The sequence below is a fragment of the Parasteatoda tepidariorum genome, chromosome 12 (genome assembly GCF_982258835.1).
Source record: "Parasteatoda tepidariorum strain Cologne lab strain chromosome 12, Ptep-v5.0, whole genome shotgun sequence".
Lineage (NCBI taxonomy): Eukaryota > Metazoa > Arthropoda > Arachnida > Araneae > Theridiidae > Parasteatoda > Parasteatoda tepidariorum.
In genome coordinates, this window is record NC_141766.1 from 3,007,837 (window position 1) to 3,025,692 (window position 17,856).

General features: G+C 29.6%; 1 protein-coding gene across 9 annotated transcripts in view; it reads right to left on the bottom strand.

The window, feature by feature from the left end:
* Positions 1-17,856, bottom strand: part of ACC (acetyl-CoA carboxylase) — a 165,717-nt gene continuing 147,861 nt past the window's right edge. For all 9 annotated transcript variants that reach the window (XM_087155609.1, XM_087155613.1, XM_087155610.1 and 6 more), the window contains 4 exons: positions 12,972-13,239; positions 12,034-12,204; positions 5,170-5,303; positions 1-2,281 (listed from right to left, as the gene is read on the bottom strand). In XM_087155609.1, the coding sequence (XP_087011735.1) occupies positions 2,125-2,281; positions 5,170-5,303; positions 12,034-12,204; positions 12,972-13,239 (730 nt within the window). In that variant the 3' untranslated portion in view covers positions 1-2,124. The remainder of the gene's footprint in view (positions 2,282-5,169; positions 5,304-12,033; positions 12,205-12,971; positions 13,240-17,856) is intronic.

The window sequence follows — 17,856 nt, forward strand, 5'->3', positions numbered from 1 at the left end:
TTTAGAAATTAACAGATTTATTTCAGTATAAATATATGTATTTATTAAGTTAAAAAAATTTATTTTGATTAAGATTTTAACAGAATCTGAAAACAATTTCATTCAATGTCAGAAAATACTCATTTAATTAATAAAAATAAATAAATAAAGGAAATAAATAACAAAAGTTGATAATTACATAAAATTTGATAAACAAAAATATGTTTTTATCTACCACTTAATTTAATAATTTAAGATATTTTTTCCTTAGCAATATGTAACTTGATTAAAGTGTGAGCAAGAAAAATATTTATCTTATTCTTTATAATCTTGATAAAAAACATAAAATGCATTCGAACAAAACAAAATATAGTCCACCAAGAAGAGCTTATTCAGTTGAGCATATTTCACATAAACAAACATAACAAATAGATATGTATGTATAAATAAGAATAAAATTTCAGCTGCTTTATTTTGATAAAAGCAGAAAACAAGAAATCAGATAGAAACAAAATATAAAATGTCACCCAACATACAGAAAATACTTTACAGTTGTAATTTTTAACACAGAACAAGATTGTATACACAAACATATTGACACTGAATATCATTACTGAAGTATTTTGTAACAAAAATAAAGAGATTTATTTGATGGCATGTTAGCAACTGGACTAGGCAACTGAATTCCTTTCTAAAAATCTCACAACTTAATATTTACAACTAGTCATTTTATTTTCATAGAAATATCACAAGCTGGAATGTGGTAAACATTTATACACACATAGTCAAATAAAATGTTAATCTACAATGTTATATTTAAAAAAATACATAGATAAAAATATTAAATAATGAGAATGGAGCTAAGAAAATAAATCAAAAGAACAACAGTCTGAAACACTACAAAATGTTTAGATTTCTCCCTTAAAAAGGCATTTTTTATTAAATAAAAAATTCGAGTTTTTTCTACATTCCTTCTTATTCAGTTCTATTAAACAACTAAACATTATTTAAATCTGCAGTAGCAATTAAATTTAATAAGTTTAAAAATGTTTCCTCTTATTTCTGAAGCAATGCAATTAACCAGAATGTGGATTAAAAACTTATCTAATATGTGTAAATAAATTTAGTACTAAAAGGAATAAAACAAAAATTTTGTAAATAAACCACCAGTTAAGTTAGCAGTTTGACAAATCATTTGCAATCGCACAAATATATTATTTCATGATTTAGGACTTCATGTTACTTTACGTCACACTAAAAGCAGGATATTTTTAAGATATGGAAATTTTAATAGGAAATTAGGTTTTGCATGCGTTTTTAACGCCCAAATGTAATGAGTTAATTTAAAATAGAAATTAGTGTTTTTTTTTACATAAAATTAAAATTAAAGATATGTCAAATAAAAAAATTCTTAACTAAAAGCAGGATACACAAAAATATATAATTTCAGTTAACTATTCAACGAGAATAGTGATTTTAACAAATACATATTACACTGCATCCAACTCAACAACCTGTCATGAGTTATGAATAAAACTTTTAATAATCATTTTACTTTTAGTAAATTATCTAAATCTTTAAAACATACAAAAAAATTTAAATTTTAATTTCTCGCAAAAATTTCTAGAAAAAGTATAGAACTGAATCATTACCTACAGATAACCTAGTTTCAGTTTCTTTAAAATCTTTATTTGATATCATTAATATTTTTAGTTGATAATATGCATTCATGAGCAAAATGTTAATTGCATTAATTTTGAAGTAGAAATATGTTTTAATTTCTTCGTAAGAATCTTTCTTATTCCTTTTTTTTTTTGTGTCTTAGGAACCAGAAAAGAAAGGAATGTCTATAAATGCCTTTTTAAATGAAAATAAGAAACAAGAATTAAGAAACATCATAGTGCTGCACATTTTTTGTAGCTCACTGTGTTTGTGCAAAAGAATTCTAGATACAACAGATAATTTGTTTGATTTTGATTATGTTGGAAAATTAAACAGTGTAGAGATGAAGAAAAAATTCATTCACAAAAACAAATTCAAAACGGTACACTAATATAAAGTTAGCAAACTAAATGCAATGCCTGACATGAAATAAAAAGACACAAATGTGCAAGTATAAAAATTATTTCCTATTAGGCTCAAAACTCATGCATCTGCATTGGAATGAGGTATTTCGGAGTCACTTAAATGAGTTTCAAAGGCACGTATGGTATTAAGGATATCAGTTCTTTGTTGTGGTGTCATATTTTGAATAATATGAACTGCACAATCCATAGTTATTTCAGGGTTTTCATGCAGCATACTGTAAAAAAAGAAATACATAAATTATTGTTATGAAAGTTTCCATGAGGATATATCAGCTAAACATGAAAAGAAAAAAAAAACAAGATTTAAAAAATATATAATTCATGCAAACTATTCCATCTTACCTAACGTATTAAGAATGGGAAACCTTAAGAATTTTTAGTTAATAAAATACAAAAACTACATAACACAATAACAATAAAATTCCTTTTCAGTGTTTTCACTACAGCGCGAGAACGCGAGAATCTCGCATATTTTTTTCTTCTCTCGCATTAAAAAAGGATTACCGCGAGAAATTCGCGCATTCTATATATCAATTTCAAAATTCGCAAATTTCTCGCATTTTGGAAAAAGCTTCGAACTACGCCATTTAGAATAAAATCCGTTTCACTTTTCTTCCTGGATCTTTCATTATTCTCAACATCTGCCCCATTATCTAGCTTCCCTATTTGCCAGTATTGTTCAGAACCTTTACGAACAACAGAACACAACCATGGAACTCCTTTTCAGAACACATTTCTCTGCAACCACGAGTTTACCGTAGGTAAGGTTTCTTCATGTACGAAGTTCAAATTTTTATGCACTTATGTAAGATGGACAAATACCTTGTAAAGGCAAAATCTTCTATGATGATGCACCAAAAATATTCAATGCTTTAAAAAATAGAAGGCGTTAAAAATGTATTATAATTAAAGAAATGATTTTTTTCAAGAGTTTTGTGTTTCTCAGTTTTTAGAAATCTCACTTAACTTTTTGAAATCTCACCCTGTTTTTGAGAAAGGGTGAGAAATTCTCACCCATTTTTTTTCTATGATGAAAACACTGCTTTAAGTGTAATATTTTTTTTATTTATGACTTATATTATAAGAGCTAATATTAAATGTTTATGTTTATTATATTTTTGAAATCATAGTTTTAAATAGTAATATAGTAATTTTTCATGATTATGAAGAAAATAATAATTATTGATACATAATTATTTTCATAATTTTTTTCCAGCTTTGCTAGAAAATATAGTCCCCTTAAAATACATTTGTGACAGATAAAAAAGCTAAGGTAAAAAGCTAAGGCACTATCTAAAAGGGACTGAAAATTATTTTAAAATGGCAGTGACACAAAGAACTCAAACAAAATTATAATTTGTAGCATAAGATGTATAAGTTCACAAACAATAAAACTTGTGCATTTTGTAAGAATTATGTTGTTATAAAAAAGCGAAAATAATATTCTGTAAAACAATTTTGAAAAATATTTTAACTCACATGCTGAAAGCTACTTAATTTTAATAAACACAAGTTCGTAGTTTGCATTAAGACAATAAGTAACAAATGTAAACTAATATATCTCCTATGATAGGATAAAAATTTTCTACTACTGTGGACCCTCAGGTAAAATATGCCTTTTTAAAGATTCAGTTTATTTACTTATAATAAAACATTTTAGCTCTTGTGGATTCCTTGCAGAACACTTCAGCTATCGACCCTTCTAACTGAGAGATCAGAAGTTGAAATCCCAGCCGAGACATTTGGTTTCTATTTCAAGATGTCAAATCGAACAAGATTGATAACTATTTAGTACGTTTCATTCAATATTAAATCATTTTTTTTAATTAAAATACATTTTTTTTAAAAATTTAAACTTTAAAAAAATAAAATAAAATTGATTTAAAATACATGAATTATTTAAGAAAATTTATTTGCAATTTAGTAATTTATTTTTTTTAATGTCTAGTTGAATTTCTTAACAAATATTTTAAGCTTTTATTAAATTTGGTTCTGAAAATACTAACAAAATTACATTATAATTCGTGTTAAAAAAAGATAGAAAGGAAAGATGAATTAAGTAAACTATTTATTACTGAAAAAGATTATGTCATTGAAAATACAAACTTTGTTGGTAATACTTAATTTTTTAATAAGAGTTATAATACAATTTTGTTTATATTCTCACAATTTAAGTTAATACAAACTTAAAAACAGTTAAATTAAAAAAAAAGTTAAATTACAACTTTTTTCTAAAAAAATTCATGAAAATTTGAGTTTAAATTTTATAAAAAAAATTAAATTGAAAAATTTATATATTGAATAAAACAGACTAAATAGTTATTAATCTTGCTAGATCAAAGATTTAGATATAAAAATCAAATGTCTCAGTTGAGATTTGAACTCTTGATCTCTCAGTTGTAAGGCGGATAGCCTTACTCTTGTGTAACGAATCCAGTAGAGCTATAAAAATTTATTATTTTATAAGTAAATGAATTAAAATTTTACCTCAGCAGCGGTTAATTTTTACCATAAAAAAATTTTCAACCCTGCTCTTTAATTTAAACTTAGTTTTGTTTCAATACAGATTTTATAGATGTACACTTCCCTCGTAAGGAAAATTTCATAGTATATCTTGTTCATTATCAAAGAGTTTACAAACATATTTTTAAATAAAATTTTAGCAATTTGTTAATGTACAGAACACAAACTGAAAAAAATAATCCTGATAATTTTGATATTTAGCTATAGGATCTCAACATAGAACAAGAAAATCTTTGATATCTTCAGGGGATTGACTTCAGACATCTTAATTCAATATTACAAACAATGAATAAAAAAAATGGTATTCTTTTAAGCTAAATATAGTGATTTATAACTGATTTATGACTCCTCAGACATGGAAAGTAAAAAAAATGCATCAATTATTTTAGATTACAACTTCATTTTAATTTGAAAAAAAGAAGGCAAAAAAAAACAGTTGAAGGTTTTTAAAATAAAAAGAAATTTATCCAAAGATAGTCACACAAAAATATTTTAAAGTTACATAGCACATATTTGTAAAGAATTTACATTTTCTGAAAGCTTTTAACTATTGTTGAACAAAATATTTCAGATAGCATACCTTCTAATCTGAGAAATTACTGAATCTCGACGAAGGCAATGTAAATTTTCTAAAATCTGAGAACGCTCTCTAGAAGTATCCAATTGAGCAACTAACCAGTCAACAACTGCCTTGTTGTCATCCCACAAGTATTGCTGCAACATTAATTAAAATAATTTAAATATTTCACCATTAAATGGGTTTTAATTTAATTCAGGGGTACATATGAAACCTTAAAGATAGTTCGTAACAATAACCTCTGAAGCTGCATTTGATTCTATTTAAGTGATGTTTTAAGTAAATAAAAATGGTTGCAAGCTTTTAGAGCACCTTGCACAAAAGTGCCTAGCCTCACTAGAAGAAAAATTGCGATTACCTAAAAAAGATAAGTACAAAAAAAATACAGTTTGCATAAAATATAAATGTAGGTCCATTGAAGATTTAAAAGCTCCAAGATCCTAGGAACACTCAAAGGTTGTTCACTGTAAACATCTTTGGTGGTTGGACAAAGCATGTGCATTTTCTTTCATGGATGTATACCAGTGGTTCTTAACCTTTTTAAGCCGCGACCCAAATTTGAGAAATATGTTCATGCCGCGACCCAAAAAGAAGTCAAAATTTTTTTATTGCTTTATTTTAGATCGTATTTTTAAAAAATCTTCAATTCTAGTATGATGATTATTTTTAACTTACAAATTTTTTATTTATTTTTTTAATAATAAAGATTAACAAAAGTACTTTTCGATTCAAGGAAAATTTAATTAATAATCAAGTGTTTTTAATAATTTTTATTGACCAAATTAAAATATATTTATAACTTTTTGAAAATAATTGACATTTTAACTTATTCCTAAAAAAAAGAAATATCAATACATATGTTAAGTCTTTTAAATTTTAAATGTAAGTTACACAGTTTTAATGAGAACCTTGTGCTTGAATACATTTTGAAAGATCTTCAAACCTCGGTTGAATGCTTGTCAAGGAGCACCTTATATCTATTTCAGGACTTAACTTGTTCCGGTAATTGTTTTTGATTACACACAGAGCCGAAAAACCAGCCTCACACATATATGTTGTTGAAAAGGGCAATAATACTTTTAGGGCTTCTTTAACAATTATTGGCTTTTCGGTTTTTAATTTTAACCAGAAAGCACATAAAGATTCAGTGTTTTTGTAGAAATTGTATCGAAGTGCTTGGTCACTTTGTATTTCTATTAATTGTTCTTGAAATTGATTAATATTAACAAATTCCTCATGCAAATCACTTACATCAAAATTAAATGGCATTTGAACCCAATTATACTTGAAAACATCGTCTGCAGGGAAATATCGATCAAAGACTGCTATTAGTTTTTCTAAATGATTAATAATAATTTTCTGTATTTTAAAATGTGATACAGTGTAACGTCCCATATTCGGATGTCCCTTTTCCGGAAGGGTCGATTTCCCGGACACTTTTTAACAATCAAAATAAACAACAATTTCTTCATCTTCCCCTCTCCTTAAAAAAAAAAGAAAAGAAGGAAACGAAGTCTTTTGACAGGTTTTCCCCTTCTCAGCTTCTAAGATCTATGCATTGAACCCATAAATCAACAGAAAAGAGAACAGAAGAACTAAGACCATGACGCTCCTCCTCTGGAATGCAGGAAAGGGGGGGGGGTGTTTTCAAAAGAGCACAACAGAGTCCCCTCCCTCCCCCTTCTTTCCTATGCAGCTGGCTAGTAAAAGAGGCATTTCCTGGAACTATTTTGAATGTTAAAGTGGAGGGGGAATCCCCTTTAGTCACACAAGAAAAAATAAAGAGAACCCAATTAGCATGCCACGCCTTTATGCTTGATTGATAGCCAATGATGGGAGAGAAAATAAGAATTTGTCACTACCCTGCCCTCAACTTGAATGACAAGTAAGGAGGAAATGAATTTTTCTTCTCCACCTACCCACCTTATTGAATGACGGGAATTTCCCCTTCTTGCTTGAATCGTTCTAGTTCAAAATGGTGGAGAGAACAATTAATATTTTCATAACTGGGAATTTTTTTTCGTTTTCTATTTTATTTTTAGAATAGCAATAATTATTTTTTTCCTAATATTTTGTTTATGATTGATTAGATATCATTCTAATACTAAAACATTATTGCCCGAAAAATAATGTTTATTTATTTTCTGCTTCTTAGATTCAGATCATTTTAAGCTTTGTTTACCTTGGAGGTCAATTATACGGAAAAATCAAATATACGGACTTCGGAAAGTCCCGCCGATTCCGGATACGTGACTTTCCACTGTATCAATATTATTGTCTTCAACAAGTAAATTAAGAGTCGGGAATGAAGCAAGTTTCTTTACTCCAACCTTATTTCTCCATAATTTGAGTTTATTTTTAAAACATGCAATTTTTTCAGTTAATTCAATAATAGTATGACTACGTCCTTGCATAGACGTATTTAGATCATTTATTTCAAATAAAATATCTGACAAATAAGCAACTTGAGTAATCCACTTCAACTCGGAGAATTTAGATGCAAATGGGTGTTTCTTTTCTCTCAAAAATAATTAGACTTCTGTCCGTAATGATAATACTCTTTGAACAACTTTGCCCCGGAACAGCCATCGAACTTCAGAATAATATAATAAATTCTCGTATTCTGCACCAGATTCGAAACACAGTTCACGGAAAATTCTACAGTTAAGAGCGCTTGATTTGATAAAATTGACTACCGCAACAATTTCATCCAAAACGATACATAATTCGGGTGATAGTTTTTTTGAAGCAAGATTTTGTCCATGTAACAAACAATGAATCGATATAATTTGTGGATTCATTTGTTTCGCTCTTGTTGAAAATCCCTTTTGAGATGCTGTCATGGCAGCTGGTCGGTGCAAATACTGAAACACTGATTCCAATTTAATCCTTCTTCTTTAAAAAACGAATCGACCATAAGAAAAATATCTTCACCTCTAGTTGTTGTTGACATTGGTTTGCAAAATAAAATGTCCTCCTGTATATCTGTTAAACCTGGATACCGCACGTAAACCATGAGTTGAGCATCTTTACTTACATCTGTCGTTTCATCCAGTTGAATACTAAATAAACCAGCAATTTTTATAGCAGAAATAAGTTGATTCTTAATATCAAGTGACATATCATTAATTCGTAAACGAATTGTATCATTTGATAATGGTATCTTTTGTAATTTCTTTGAACTTTCTCCGCACATGATACGTGCCATGTCAATAGCAGCAGGTTTTATAAGTTTTTCAGCAATATTATGGGGTTTCTTTTGTCTTGCAATATGCCAAGTCACATGAAAAGAAGCAAGTGTAGCTTGTTTGGCAGAATTTATAAAACCACTACTACTTGGTGCATCCAAACGCTGTCTTTTTAAATGGGCTTCTTTTCTTTCGAAAAAAGTACGATCTTTTCCCTCAAAGGGAACATTTTTATGTTTTGCATCAAAATGTCTTTTAACTTTGTTCGGTTTCATCGATTCATTACTTAATACCATTGCATTGTGTGCATTGCGGCTTGTTCACTCCTCGATCATAAATGCAAGTAAAACCTAATTCTAAAAATGCTTCCTTGTATTCACGTTTTGCCATTATTAAGGTGATTACAATTTTACAATACGCACTGCAGCTTGATCACTCCACTATTAATAATAAGACAAAATTTGTTTCTGAAATGCTTGTATTCACGTTTCACTGTTATTACACGTTTCACTGTTATTCACAACACAATACGCAGAAACGAGTTTTTGACAGAGAGCTTACTGAGTCTGTGTGCACGCAAAGCAATGGCGTGCGTATTACCAACACCTCCTAGAAGAGAAAGCCTCAGGACAGGAATTGGCGATCATGCGCTGATGCGCTTCGCAATGGCAATAAGCCACGCCCCTTTTCGGCTGTCGGAGAAAGCTCTTCAGCAGCCGCTGTTCCGTCCTTCACGACCACGCCCCCCCAACCCAATGTTGACACTAATTCTTTCTTGAACACCATTTTTAAGGGCATTAATATTGCCCAATTAGTTATTGATATAAAAAAAGCAGACACTCCTCTTGACAAAATTTTTATCCTTGCTAGCTATTTTCAAAATAACGAAGGGTAATTCTTTCATTACAAATGTTTCCCCACCCCGAGCTCTGATTTTTTCCCTTTTAAATCATTTTATTCACCATTTTATCTTTTTATTACCTTTTCTTTAAAGTTCATTTTTAACTTTTTCACTTTCTGGCCGATTCGACGCTAGGGCGACATCAGCGCCACCGCTATTTTTTTACACACCCCATTAGGGAGTGACTTAAACAGCGCCACTTCTGTGGAACTATTTTTCTACCTCTTATGTTAATTCTTTTTTACTTTTTTATTTTCTTTTTTATTTTAAACATTAACTACTAGGTATCATTTATTCTTATATTAATTTTACACCTTGATATGCTAAACTAATTTTGAGTCATGTGCCTTTTTTAATTATTATGAATGAGGATTAAGGGTATAAAGTTACCCAGGTACCTCATTAAGCCTAGGCTGAGTAAGCCACAATGACTTCTTCTAGGAGGTGTTGGTATTACTTATTATTTGGTGTATTACTAACTTTTTTGATTCGACTTAGCGCGACCCAAGAAATATACCTTGCGACCCAATTTTGGGTCACGACCCATAGGTTAAGAACCGCTGATGCATACAATACTTCTAGAAATTTCATTCATTAACTTTAAAGCAAATTATGCATTTATTTATACAGTGGAAAGTCGCGTATCCGGAATCGGTGGGACTTCCAGAAGTCCGGATAATAGATTTTTCCATATAATAGACTCCCCAGGTAAACAAAGCTTATAATGATCTAATAAACGATCTGAATCTACGAAGCAAAAAGTAAATAAACATTATTTTTAGTATTAGAATGGTATCTAATCAATCAAAAATAAAATATTAGAAAAAAATAATTATTGCTTAAAATATAGAAAACAAAAAAAATTTGACAGTTACGAAAATATTAATTACTCTCTCCGCCATTTTGAACATGAACGATTGAAGCAAGAAGGGGAAATTGCAGTCATTCAGTAAGGTGGGTAGGTGGAGGAGAAAAATTCATTTCCTCCTTATTTGTTAGAGAACATATGCTTAAAGAAGAGATTGTTCAAGTTGAGGGCGGGGAAGTGACAAATTCTTATTTTCTGTTTGATCATTGGCTATCAATCAACCAAAAAGGCGTGGCATGCTGATTAGGTTCTCTTTATTTTTTCTTGTGTGTGACTGAAAGAATCTGCTAAAGGAAGAATGTTACCCCCTTTTTCCCCCACCTCCTAAATATTACATGGTCAGGGAAAGAACGAATGTTTCTCAAGGAAGTGTATCCTTTTAAACCTATTCAAATTTTCCATTTTGGACTCCCCCTCCACATTAACATTTAACCCATTTAAACTTTTCCACAGTACTTCTTTCCCTAATACTTTAATAAAAAGGTTCCAGGAAATGCCTCTTTTACTAGCCTGCTGCATAGGAAAGAAGGGGGGAGGGGACACAGTTGCGCTCTTTTGAAAACAAATCTCCCTCTTTTCCTGCATTCCAGAGGGGGAGTGTCACTATCTGTCACTCAAAGGTCTTGGTAGATCTTTTCTTCCCCTTTCTGGTGATTTATGGGTTCAATGCATAAATCGCTAGAAATTAGAAAAAGAGAAATCGTGTCAAAAGACCTTTTTTTAAAGAGAGGGGAAGATGAAGATATGTTTGTTTATTTTTATTGTTAAAAAGTGTCCGGGAAATCGACCCTTCCCAAAAGGGACGTCCGAATATCCGACGCTACACTGTCATTCAAAACTAATCACATATCATTTTATGCTTTACATATTACAAAGAATCATTTCAGCAACTTATCATTAATATTGCACATTTAAAAGGCAGAAAAATGTCAGAAATAGTTATTCTTATAACCATTTCTTTTATTAATCTCTTTGGTAGCAATCATACAATATTTATTCAGTATATACTATATCTTATTTTTATGTTTAGAATATGCAAGCATGCATGTTTATAATATATTTTTAAAAAAAACATTTATCTCTAGACAGAATTATGTTTTTTCATAAAAACCTGGGTGCAAACACTTATTTAAATTTCCTAAAATACAAAACTGTAATTTAATTATGAAAACATTTGTGTATGATTGGCAGTTTATAAAGTAAATATAAGCAGCTATTTTTAATGTTCTTTGATTGGTTGGTGAAGGAGAAGCTTCTTACTATGTCTGTCGCCATAATTACTTACATAACAATATTTATTTATTCAACTAGAATTTATTTGAAATCTTAATAAGCTAAATTCGCTAATTTAAATTTTAGTCTAAATCAAACAGAAATCAAATATTTTTTAGAAATTTGTTGAGTATCCTGATTTTTGTTTCTTAAAATGTAGAGTCTGTTACGTTACCTGGTGATAGACATGACAAACTTAGTAACAGTTGTAACTTTATTTACAAAACTTTCCTTAAAAAATTTTAATTTACATACTATTGATAATATCAAAAATATATAGAAATTATGTGTGTTATTCAACAGACAAAACACTTTTTATTGTATTTGGCCAAAGAAAGCATCTACTAATAATAATTTTAAAAACTAACTGCATGAAAAATATTTATACAGTATAGAGAAAACAGAATGTGTGCTTAATTAGTTTTAAAATTTAAATGTTTTTGAGTAAAAGGAATTAAATTTTAAAAATGACTGAGCATTTTGAATGTGACTTACATACCATTATTTATTGAGTAAATTTTGCAATAAATTAAAAATTAAACATTAAAAACCAAAATTCCAAAAATCAAAAAAAGATTAATGAAAAATAATGAATTTAAACAAATTAAATTTACAGTTAAAAACTACTTTAAACTTACATTTACAGTACCATGCTCTTCAACAAACCACCTCCGCAACATTGATTCTACTTCTCCATCACTTATGCCAGGTTTAACAGATACAATCTCAGCTTTTAAACGATCCTGCAATAACAGTCTTCTCAAACGCCAATATAGTATAGTTCGAGCTTTTGACCAAGGAACTATATCCTGAAAATGGGTAAATAAAGCTTATATCTGTGAAAAAGCTAAATAAAAATATTTTAGTATTTTGCATAAAAGTAATTTAGTACAATAAAAAGGTATTAGCATGAAGTGACATACATTGAAAAGTTTGGATAAATACTTCACTAATCAGGGAAAATGTGATAGCATGAGGTATAATAGTGAACTTTTAAAATATACTTTTAAAAAGTTATAAAACTTTAATTTTAAAGTACTTCAGAACTAGCATTTCTTTAACTGAAAACAGATTCAAAAAATATTTAATACAAAACTTTTAGATTTTTTAATAAACTCAAAATAAATTTATGACTTAACCCTCCAGCTGTATAATTTTTTTTTATCAAAATAGGTTAAAAAATTGCAAATTTTTTTTATTACAAGTTTCAAATTTAGATATATTTTTGACAGTTAAAATAATTACTTTTTTAAAGAGTTTTTTTTCAATATAGAATTAGATCATAAGAAAAGGTAATCTGAAACTTTTAAAATAATCTAATCATATATGAGTAATCATATCTAATCATATGTTGGTTAAATTATGATCGATTTTATGAAATACAAATGCAAAATGTTACTAATAAAAGCTCACAAAATACTTACAAAACATTTATTAAAATGAAATTTAGTATGATAAACTTCGAAACAAGGCTCATTGCAAAGTCTTATCTCGCAATCTCTGCAACTTTTTTTGCCAGTTTCAGTTTTGCCAGCAACAAGAGGGTTAACTTTGATGATAGTTACAATTTACTTACTTGTATAACTCCTTTGTCTAACATAGATCGGGGAGTGTCATGCAAATCTGTAAATCCTAAAGCAACCTGATGGTATACAGGCAAAAGGTATAGTTCTCTCTGTTTAAGTTGTTCTTCCAATTTGGATTTTTGTTCAGCAGATATTTGAGTAGATGTTAATTGATGCAATAAATCTCTACTGAGAGGATCTGTTCTGTGTATCGATTTCAAGAGATCCTTTTTTCGAAAACGAATTTCAACAGCACCTTCAGGTTCCAAGATCCCACCTCTATTAAAATTAAGAAAAACAAAATTAACATGTTAAAATATTAAACAATCAAAAGAGGAAAACTTAATTATATAAATATTATCTAAAATTAAAAGGATACAAATATTATAAATATAAACAGGATTTACATAAAAGTAAAACCTTTATCCGAAAAACACTTAAACATAACTTATTCTCCTTTCTTTTGTGGCTTAATATTAGGCTCCTCCAGTATTGTCTGAAGGAATCATTTAAAACTGCGTCTGCTTTAATTGAAATTAATGGAAGTGACTTAACCCATCCAAACTAATGAATTAAATAAAAAGGAAGTTAAATAAAAAAATAGTTTTAGTGATTCAGATTACTGGCTTAGAAACTATCTTTAATAAAAGGAAAAGACTATAAATTTCAAGTTATGGGGCAGGAAAAACAGGAATATGCCGCTCATCTTTGAAGTCATTCCATGGGATACTCTTAAGTACTTTAGGGAATAAATAAAACAGATAAAAAATTTTTCTGAATTCTTCAATTTCTGAGATATCAAAAAATAAAGAAAATAAAATTTTAGTTAAAATTTTTAAAAGTTTTGGCAATATTCAGAGTATAAGTGCCACAAAGAACTCTTTTTCTTACTGGCATTTATTTATAATGCAATTTTTCCAGTTATTGTGCACCAAATTTGGAAAGAAACTTTTGAGTCAGCTTGTAAACAATCATAGATACCAAGTATAGACAAATGCTTAAAATAATTTCTCTACTATTTTTGGCGTTATTTAATGCACTGTTAATTTAAGCTATGTCTCAAAAGATATTTTTCAGTCATATTTAAATTTTGATTCCATTAATATAGGCTTAAAACTCCATTAATTAAAGCATTAAGGCCCACTCATTTCAATATTTTTAGGAAACCATGCAGTCTTCTAGCCAAATTTTTCAACAAAAATAAGCACTTTTGAAGCACTTTAAAAAATATAATTAGGATCTAAGCACTAGTAAAAATGTTTTCTTCTTATTGTAGAAAGTTCTTTACATACGAGGGTTGTTTTTTTTTCAACCTCCGATCGCACAGTATGATGACCAGGAATGCAGCAGGTGATTGGTGTGCGCAGTAGGCGACTGCGCATCTTCCCCGCTCAAACGCTCTGTAATGCCGATTCCAACAGGTCATTTCCAGTTGAGTTGCAGTCACATAAACATGGCTGTCGCTATTGATTCTCCCGCCAACTGTGAATTGCGAGCTGTTATCCGTTTCTTGCAGGCAGAAGGGAACAGTGCAGCGGAAATTCATCGAAGAATGAGTCGAGTGTATGGAGACTGACAGCCGAGATTCTCGCAGAATATCATATTTGTCATGTCAACAATAAAAGAGAAACGAAGTTTCTGAATAAATGAGTTTATTTAAAAACATTAGTAATAAAGAATGTCACACACAGAGTGACGAAAAGAAAGAATACAAAATGATCTGCTTCAACAGAAGCTTAAATACAGATAGCAGGTGACGTCATGATCCACGCAAGAACGACTAACAGCAAATGAAAATAAACTGGCCGATCCCCGCAGACCATGACGTCACCGACGCAAGTTGAATGCATGAGATCGACGACGGAAAATCGAACCTCATACCTTTTAACTTCTATTATTTGTCTAACATGCGGCCCCCTCTCATGCCTTCAACTTTTACAAAAAAACACACATATACAGTTTATCAAAATCCTCAATAAACTAAAGAAATATTTAATTTCCTTAAACTAATACTTAAGCTGTTTCAGTCCTGAAACCACCCAAAAGATTAAACTTTCACAAATACTTTTGAACAGAAATTTTCCACTTCTAACTTGGTTAAAGGTTTTGTAAAAATGTCCGCTAAGTTAAATTTACTCCTAACGTGCTTAACAGCAAAAAATTTATCATAAATTAAATTTCTTAAAAAATGATACCTTACGTCGATGTGTTTCGTTCGACTATTTTCAATAGGTGAATGAGAAAAATCAATTGCCGATTGATTGTCACTAAATATAATACAATCACTTAAATTTATGTCCTCTAAATTTAATTCTCTACACTCATCTATTATTCGCTTAATCCATATTACCTCTTTGGCAGCGTCAGTTAAAGTCACATATTCTGATTCCATTGTAGATAGACTCACACATTTTTGTTTGAAAGTTTTCCAGAATATCGGAGTTTTATCTAAAAACAATATTATACCACCTACTGATATTCTGTCATCCCTGTTAGCAGCGAAATCTGAGTCACAGTAACAATTAACTTTTAATTCTTCAATATTTGATAATTTTAAGAAATAATCTTGAGTATTTTGAACATAACCTAATAATCTTAATAAAGTATTCCAGTGTTTTAAACCTGGGTTTTCTTGAAATTGTGATAATATATTTACCGCATAGGATATATCCGGTCTTGTGCGATTAGCTATATAAGCCAAACAACCCAAAATGCTCCGATACGGCAATTTCGCCATTTCATCCACTTCGTTTTTAGAAGATGGACAGTCAGCTTTTGATAATAAGTTACCCTTAGTAATCGGCAATGATGACAAAGGAAATTTAAAGCTAGAAAACATTTTACAAACTTTTTGGATGTAACTCTTTTGATGTATTAACATCTCACCATCTTTTTGAACAAATTCAACACCTAACAACTTACGAGTATTACCCAAAATTTTTAAATCAAAATTATCACCTAAAAGTTTAATAACACTGTCTACTTCATTTTCTGTTTTAGCAAAAATAATTATGTCATCTACATAAATTATAAGAATTACATTTTTATATACATATGTACAATTACACCACTTCAATCTTACAAACTTTAAATTTTCAAGTGTATTATCAAGTTCAAAAAACCACTCTCGACCACTTTGCTTGAGTCCATAAATAGCTTTCTTTAAATGACAGACGTGGTCTTGCTTATTTAAATGAACAAAACCTTGAGGTTGATACATAAAAACATCCTCATTCAAATTTGCGTAAAGGTAGGCACACTTTATATCTAATTGGGAATGATACCATCCTAGCATACAAACTAATATTGTGAAAAACATTCTTACAAGAACAAAATTAACCACAGGACTAAATACTTCATCATAACTTTCACCTCTTATTTGTTTAAATCCCTGTGCAACTAAACATGCTTTGTATCTTACAATTTCCCCCTTTTCATTTACTTTAGTTGTATAAACCCAACGACTTCCCAAAATTCTTTTATTTTTAGGAGGTGGTACCAAATCCCAAACTTTTCTTTCTTTCATAGTAGTGATCTCGTCAGACATAGCTAATTCCCAATTTTTAACTTGAGGAGATTTTAAACAGTCTTTATAATTTTTAGGAATATTTATTTCAATATGATTTGCTTCATGTTTTATATTATGATTAACCTGAAAATTTGAAACTTTACCCGAAAAAGCATTTTTCCCACTGAAATTAAATAAATCCCTATCATACTTAATATTATTGCTGTTGCAATAATTTTCTACATCATTATAGGATCTTAATCTCATATTTACTCCTTCAATGTTATAATAAATATCAGTTCGACTATTATCTGGACGGGGTACAGCTTTTCTAATCCATGAAATGTTTTTACACGGAATTAAATCGGGTTTTAAGCTTGAATTACCTAAGTCTTCATCTGAAGAACTTCCGCCCAAATCGGGACGTTCCGGTATAAAACTAGCAAAATTGCGTTTAATGAATTTGGTGCCCAGTACAGCTTCCACACCAATTACACTTTCGTCAAAACGAACATTTATTGTTTCTACAAGTTTCCTTTCGTTTTTAATCCAAATTCTATAACCCTTCGTATGCATTGCATATCCTAACATAATCCCTTCTTTAGCTCTCATTTGAAGTTTATTACGCAACTGTTTTGGTTGACCCACAAATGCTAAACAACCAAATGTTTTCAAATGAGTGACTGATGGTTTTCTTCCACTATACAATTCAAAGGGAGTTTTAATTTGGTTTTTATGACAAATTCTATTAAAAGTGTAAGTAAAACATAGTAAAGCTTCAGCCCAAAAAGCATCTCCTAATTTACTAGATTTTAACATTGCTTTTACATTATCTAAGGCGGTTAAATTATAGCGTTCACTAACACCGTTTTGCTCTGGCGTATAAGCGTTAGTACGCTCAGCTCTTATACCTTCATTTTCAAGAAAATCACTAAATTCTTTATGGCAAAATTCCATACCATTATCTGTTCTAACATTTACAATTTTACAGTTTAAAAATCTTTCTGTTCGCTTTTGAAATCTTATGAAACAATCAAAAACATCAGATTTCCTTTTAATGGGAAAAGTAGTAACTTTTCTCGAAAAATCGTCCGTGATAGAAAGAAAGTACCGACTTCCACCATGTGAAATGACGGGCATTGGACCACATACGTCCATATGTAAAAGTTCCAAAGGTTTCTTAGACCTTATACTTAAAATTGGTTTAAACGAAATTCTTTTAGATTTAGCTAGTTTACATTCTATACAATTATTATCTGAAAAATTGAGATTAGATAATCCTTTCACACTAGAATTTTTACTTGTTTGAATTATATAATCACAATTTATGTGGCAGTACCTTAAATGCCAGATGTCTAAATCATTTGTCTGAACAGATACGTTAAACA